The 7,373-nt window shown below is 45.5% G+C and overlaps 1 protein-coding gene across 3 annotated transcripts in view; it reads right to left on the minus strand.

Annotated features, from left to right (window-relative positions):
• LDHAL6A (lactate dehydrogenase A like 6A) overlaps window positions 1–7,130 on the minus strand; it is a 28,491-nt gene extending 21,361 nt beyond the window's left edge. For 2 of the 3 annotated variants that reach the window (XM_058446448.1, XM_058446447.1), the window contains exons 1-2: window positions 6,796–7,130; window positions 6,216–6,350 (exon numbers count right to left, since the gene is read on the minus strand). In XM_058446448.1, coding sequence (XP_058302431.1) covers window positions 6,216–6,350; window positions 6,796–6,933 — 273 coding nt within the window. In that variant the 5' untranslated portion in view covers window positions 6,934–7,130. Of the gene's footprint in view, window positions 1–6,215; window positions 6,351–6,722 lie in introns of all 3 variants that reach the window. The other variant, XM_058446449.1, reaches the window with a different exon arrangement.
• Window positions 7,131–7,373: the final 243 nt, after the last annotated feature.

Raw genomic sequence — 7,373 nt, forward strand, 5'->3', positions numbered from 1 at the left:
GGTAGCTGGGACAACAGGCACCTGCCACCACATCTGGCTAATTTTTGTATTTTTTGTAGAGATGGGGTTTCACCATGTTGCCCGGGCTGATCTCAAAGTCCAGGACTCAAGTGATCCGCCTGCCTCAGCCTACCAAAGTTACAAGCATGAGCCCATGCCCAGCCTAGTGTTTTTTTGTTTTGTTTTTTTGTTTTTTTTTTTTGAGACGGAGTCTCGCTCGTTGCCCAGGCTGCAGTGCAGTGGCACTATCTCGGCTCACTGCAACCTCCACCTTCCCAGGTTCAAGCGATTCTCCTGCCTCAGCCTCCCGAGTAGCTGGAATTATAGGTGTCTGCCACCATGCCCGGCTAATTTTTTGTGTGTTTTTAGTAGAGACGGGGTTTCACCATGTTGGCCAGGCTGGTCTCAAACTCCTAACCCCATGATTTGGCTGCCACAGCTTCCCAAAGTGCTGGGATTACAGGCTTGAGCCACTGCACCTGGCCTTACTTTCAAACCTTGTAAATGTATTACCTTTTAACTACATATTCTTTTTATCTTTATTACATAATAAATTTTTCCTTGGAGGAAAAATAACACCTTTGTGTTAGTGCTTAGAAGTAAATGATCAAGGCGGGACATGGTGGCTCACGCCTATAATCCCAGCACTTTGGGAGGCCAAGGTGGGTGGATCACGAGGTCAGGAGTTCGAGACCAACCTGGCCAATATGGTGAAACCCTGTCTCTACTAAAAATACAAAAATTAGCCAGGCATGGTGGCATGCACCTGTAGTCCCAGCTACTCGGGAAGCTGAGGCAGAAGAATCGCTTGAACTCAGGAGGCAGAGGTTGAAGTGAGCCATGATCGCGCCACTGCACTCCAGCCTGGGCGACAGAGCGAGATACCGTCTCAAAAAGAAAAAAAAAAAAAAGAAGTAAATGACCAAGGCTGGGCCCAGTGGCTCACGCATGTAATCCCAGCACTTTGGGAGAACAAGGTGGGCGGATCACCTGGAGTCAGGAGTTCCAGACCAGACTGGCCAACATCGTGAAATCCTGTCTCTACTAAAAATACAAAAATTAGCTGGGCATGGGGGCACATGCCTGTAATCCCAGCTACTTGGGAGGCTGAGGCAGGAGAATCACTTGAACCCGGGAGGCGGAGGTTGCCATGAGCCGAGATCAGATTGGCCATTGCACTCCAGCCTGTGCAACAGAGTGAGACTCCCTCTCAGAAAAAAAAGAAAAGAAATAACCAAGCATCCGTAATTTAAGCACATATCCAATTCACATTGTTAGAGCTTTTTACCTTTTTTCTTTTTTTGAGACAGGGTCTCACTTTGTCACCCAAGCTGGAGTACGGTGGCACATTCATGGCTCACTGCAGCATTAATCTCTTGGTCTCAAGCAAGCTTCCTGCCTCAGCCTCCCAAGTAGCTAGTACTACTAGCATGTACCACCGCACCTGGCATTTTTTTTTTTTTTTTTTTTGAGACGGAGTTTTGCTTTTGTTGCCCAGGCTGGAGTGCAATGGTGCGATCTTGGCTGACTGCAACCTCTGCCTCCCAGGTTCAAGCGATTCTCCTGCCTCAGCCTCCCAAGTAGCTGGGATTACAGATGCATGCCACTGTGCCCAGCTAATTTTTTATATTTTTAGTAGAGATGGGGTTTCACCATGTTAGCCAGGCTGGTCTCAAACTCCCGACCTCAGGTGATCCACCCACCTTGGCCTCCCAAAATGCTGGGATTACAGGTGTGAGCCACCGTGCCCAGCCACCTAGTTAATTTTTAATTTTTATTCATTTATTTATATTTTAGAGACAGGGTCTTGCTTTGTTGCCTAGGCTGGTCTCAAACTCCTAGGCTCAAGTGATACTCCTGCCTTGGCCTCCCAAAGTGCAGGATTACAGGCATGAGCCACTGCCTGGATCCAGCCTGGATCTTTTTACTCTATTTGAATTACTGGAAATTCAAAGCCAAGTGCTTTACATTTTAAACTAGACTGTACAACTGATCAACCTAGAAGTCTAAGCTGCATTACAAGGAACAGGTTGTTGCTTAATGAAATGCCAAAGCTTTTTGGACACCCAATTATTCAGAGATTGGAGTCATATGGAGCAGTATTACACAGTATTGATAAAGTTATCTTTGAAAGGCAGTTTTGAAAATGTATCGTAACCCCAGGAGCAAGAAACATAAATAGCCCCAGATCTTGGTTTCTAATACCATTATCCAATAAAAGGAACCAACGTTCCTTGGAGAAAAAAGGCTGATTCTAGGAGTGGTGCAGAAAATATATAAGATGAAGAACCTGAAACCTCTTAAAATGACAAAGAATAAGGAAGCATTCAAAACCTAACAAAACCCTATATTGATGTAGTATGTCAAAGGGACACAGCAGGCAGCTTAAAGAATGACCAATGGCCCTAGCTGGAACAAATTCAAAAGGAAGTATTAGATTATAACCCAAAGTATAAAATACGATCCATGAGTGCATACTGATATTAACAAATGATTGAATTAATTAATAAATAGGGGAGGAAGGATAAATCTCCCACGCAGAAGAATTAAAATAATTCTTGGCCGGGCGCGGTGGCTCACGCTTGTAATCCCAGCACTTTGGGAGGCCGAGGCGGGCGGATCACGAGGTCAGCAGATTGAGACCACGGTGAAACCCCGTCTCTACTAAAAATACAAAAAAATTAGCCGGGCGTGGTGGCGGGCGCCTGTAGTCCCAGCTACTCAGAGAGGCTGAGGCAGGAGAATGGCGTGAACCCGGGAGGCGGAGCTTGCAGTGAGCCGAGATTGCGCCACTGCACTCCAGCCTGGGCGACAGAGCCAGACTCCGTCTCAAAAAATAAAATAAAAATAAAAATAAATAATTCTCCACCCCATAAGCGTGGGCTGCATATAGGGACTTTCTTCCAAAGAGACCAGTATGGAAAGGGGAAAAATAGTAACTTTACGGTAGAGAAACCTGATAAACACAGTCTCAGCCGGGTAACTGAGGTCAACATCAACACTGATAAATCATGACAGTATGTAGCCTGGATATGATGTGATCAAAAGTGGCACTTTATTCCTATGTCTTCCTCCCCAAAACCCAAAACCTCGGTCTCACCGTTAAAAAAAACCCACCAAATTCCAACAGAAAAGTGTTCTACAAAATACCTGACTAGTACTCCTCGAAATGCTCAGTCATCAAAAACAAGAAAAATCTAAAGAAACTGTCATAGCCTAGAGGAGCCCAAGCAGATACAGTGACTAAATGTCATGTGGTATCATCCTGGATGGGATCATGGAACAGGAAAAGGACATAAGTAAAAACTAAAGAAATCTGAGGAAAGTGTGGACTTTAGTTAAAGGTGATATGTCAATATCCATTCTTTCATCGTGACAAATGTACCACACTAAGGTATACAATATGTATTAGAGTTCTCTAGAGGGACAGGACTAGCAGGATAGATGTCGATATGAAAGGGAGTTTACTAAGGAGTATTGACCCACATGATAACAATGTGAAGTCCCACAACAGGCCATTTGCAAGCTGAGGAGCAAGGAAGCCAGTCCAAGTCCCAAAACCTCAAAAGTAGGGAAGCCAACAGTGCAGCCTTCAGTCTGTAGCCAAAGGCCCGAGAGCCCCCGGCAAACCACTGGTGTAGGTCTCAGAGTTCAAAAGCTGAAGAACTTGGAGCCTGATGTTTGAGGGCAGGAAGCAACCAGCACGAAAGACGGATGAAGCCTGGAAGACTTAGCCAGTCTAGTCCTTCCACATTCCTCTGCCTGCTTTTATCCTAGATGTGCTGGCAGCTGATTAGATGGTGCTCACCCAGACTGAGGGTGGGTTTGCCTCTCTCAGTCCTCGGACTCAAATATTAATCTCCTTTAGCAACACCCTCACAGACACACCCAGGAACAATACCCTGCATCCTTCAATCCAATCAAGTTGACACTCAATATTAACCATCACACCATACTAAGGTATAATGTGGGGTATAAACTGTTATCTTTTCAATTTTTCTGTAAATCTAAAACTATTCCAAAAAATAAAGTCTATAAAAATATATCCTAACAATCTCTCTGGACTCTCTTTCCTTATTTATAAAAATGAAAGTAAACAGAATATCCCATCTTTATATTCACAATCCAGTGCATTTTCCATTTTAATGGGCATCTTTTAGCAATTCTTTCATCCAACTACTAAGTCAATTGCAGGAGGCACTATTCTAGATTCGGGATACAACACTAAAAGAAACAAAGTGGATCTCGCATTACACTAATTAAAGTTTATGTATTATGGTAAAACTCAGTAATTTTTAAAGACATTACTCTTTCTCTACTAAGTTCATACCATAAATTCCTGACAATAAATTCCTGAACAATTCATGTTGAGAATTCCTTATCAGCAAGGAGTTTTTAGGCTATCACCACCTCCTTGAATGACAGAAGTTGCAGTGTCTAGGGCCAGGACAGGGAAAGATTAAAGTGAGCCTTAACCTGAGGCTTTATAGGGGGATTGTGTACCCTATTTCCTAAGATATACAAATGCCATAGTTAGCAACATACTAGAATTCAAGTTCTAGAAGCAGGAGGTGACTGGGAAGGCTCTGCTTCATACCTTTACAGCAGGGAGCATCACTGAGTTTGGACAATGGGTGCTACGGGTGGCATTTTAAGCCTCCAGAGGTAAGCCCCCAGTGGAGCCTACAGATACTCTTACATGCCCAGTGAGGCCTGTGCCTCCCATCACCAGTTGCAATGGAATGCACTCCTGCCCTTCTGTACTCCTATCCACCACCTCCACCTGAGATCTGTCTAGGACCTCCCATCATGGATAGGGCCATGAAACAGGTGCAGCCCCATGGCACTGCCCTATCCTGGGCCTTGGAACCTCCCATCAGAAGCCCCAAAATTCCCTCCACTCCTGCAACCAAAGCCAAGTAGCAGCTGCCAGAGGTAGGAGTTCCAGGGATATGGCTCAGTCCCTCCCCGAATGGCCCTTCAAAGCAGAGGTGATAAATAAATCTTTTATTTCAAGCTTTTCTATATATATAACCTGTATACTTATCTATTCATGCAATTAGAGATAGTCTATTCCTTTTTTCTCCTCTAAAAAGTAGGTCTAATATTTACTTTTCAGGGTTGTAATATTGGATAATGCATATAAACATATTGTTATCATTATTACTGATGTTAAAAAAAATGTGTTGGGCTAAGGCAGGTGGCTCACATCTGTTATTTCAGCACTTTAGGAAGCCGAGACCTCCTGCTTGAGGCCAGGAGTTTGAGAGCAGCCTGGGCAATACGTGGAGGCCCCATCAAACAATCAATGAGTCACAGATGTGTTGGTTTTCACGTGTGTGTATTCTTCATTAGCAATGAGGACACTGCTGATAAAGGCATTACAATAGGTAGGACAAAATGAATCATGGGGAATTTGTATGGCTGGCAGGAGCAGCAGTTGGCTGTGGCTGCTATCCTCAGTGCCATAAGGTCGCTATGTCATCTAGATATGAAAACCAGAGGCAATCCTTTAAATCCAATGAATCATGCCAGGATTAAAGGTTATATAAAAGATGGCTTAAAACATTTTACAGATATTTCATTAATAAAAGTATAGCTCAAAGTATCTTATGATTTATTAAAACTTTATGGTAATAAAGTTCATATCAGGGTAATATTCTTAGAAAGGGGTCAGAATCTTTTTTGGTCTCTGTCTATAGCCATAAAACTTTATCAGCTGTATCAATACTAAGAACAGCTAAACACTAAAACTAACCTAACATGAATAAGGAACGAAGGGAAATAAAGATATATAGACTAGAAAATGGGAGAGAGATATTTAAAAGAAAAAAGATTATTGTATATTGTACTCGTAGGCTGCCTACCATCGCTGACATGCTTGTATACTCTTTTCTGCCGCCTGTTTCTCCAGTTTGTTTTTTGAGCTGAGTTTCCAAATCACTTAAAAGGGGTACCTCATATTGTCATTATGTGAAAGTGAAATGTCAACATACTTTCACAGAGATGCTTCTAACCCACATGATATCATCACACAATTTTTAAAAAGGAGCGCCCTCTGGGTGGAACAACTAAAAAAAGGGCACCTTTTCCTCTGATGCCCCTCGTACTGGATCCCCACTCACCACCTTGAACTGGACACAACCTGCACAACCATACGCTGTGGCCTCGCCTCCAGCGGAGGTGAACCGTGTGATGCAGAGCACACAACTTACTTTTAATAGGATGCTGATAGCACAAGCCACACCAACCGATCCAGTTCCTACAATGGAGATCTTATTGTGATGAATGGCCTCCTCTTCCGCGAAATTCTTAATAAGTTCACTCTTGACAGTTGCCATCTTGGAAACCTAACAGTGAAGAGAAATTGCACAGCCATTTCCAAGACCTGGAATTGGAAATGGCTTGGAATTCCAAGACCTGAGGTGAGAGCGCGTATAGAGAACTCCTGGGCCCACGTGTGGAAGGAGGTGCTGCAGACACACAAAAGACTGACAAATCTGACCAGCAAAGAAGCTGGGTAGGTTCTGGCCAGGCAGCTCAGCATCCATGAAGCGGACCAGGGGAAGGAGAAGGAAGCGTGAGTACAGTTAAGAGGAATTAAGAGAGAGAGAGAAAAGGAACAGGGGTTGCTCCAGCAAACATGAAACTACAGCTGGGACGGCACTCCGTCCCGCAGCTGACCCCCTTTTCTCTCCCCTTCACCCTACTTTTCCCCCAACCTCCAGTTCTCAGCTCCAGGACTGCGCCCGGGGTCCGCAGGTCCAGGTGAGAGGTACTTCTGGCCACACTCACAGGGGTGAAGGGCCACCCGCGCCTGAGCAGGTCACACGCCGCCAGGCGGAGACACAGAACCATCCTTGGGCAAAAACAATTCGCTCCCGCGGCGCCCGCTCTCTGGCTGCTCCCCAGGACTCTTGCAGCCCAGCTCATGGCCACTCACTCAAGAGGTGAAGAAAGAGAATGGAGGAAAGTGGCGTTAAAGCTCGTCGAGGCACGAAGGAGATGAACCACCGACTAACAGACGCCGGGTCATCCCCTTACTGCAGCTGCGCGGACCGCACCCAGCTCGTGCAGGCATCGCAGGTGTGATGCTTGGCAGGTGTGATGCTTGGCAGGTGTGAGGCCGGAAGCGGGCTGTGAGGCACCGCGCCTGCGCCTCTGCCTGCCCGCCCCGCCCCCGCGTGCGGGTGGGCGCGCTGCGGTGTTGGTGGTTGGCCGGCTGCAGAAGGCGCACGAGGTGCGGCAGGCACAACGCAGTGCAGGGCTTCTGCTGTCGGGCGAAGTTGTTTGCCTGGAACCCATCCACCAGAGAGCCCAAGTAATTTTATTTCTAACCAAACCTTGTCTGGATGTATCTGAAAAGGACTTTT

This window comes from Hylobates moloch, unplaced genomic scaffold (assembly GCF_009828535.3).
Source record: "Hylobates moloch isolate HMO894 unplaced genomic scaffold, HMol_V3 SCAFFOLD_11, whole genome shotgun sequence".
NCBI lineage: Eukaryota > Metazoa > Chordata > Mammalia > Primates > Hylobatidae > Hylobates > Hylobates moloch.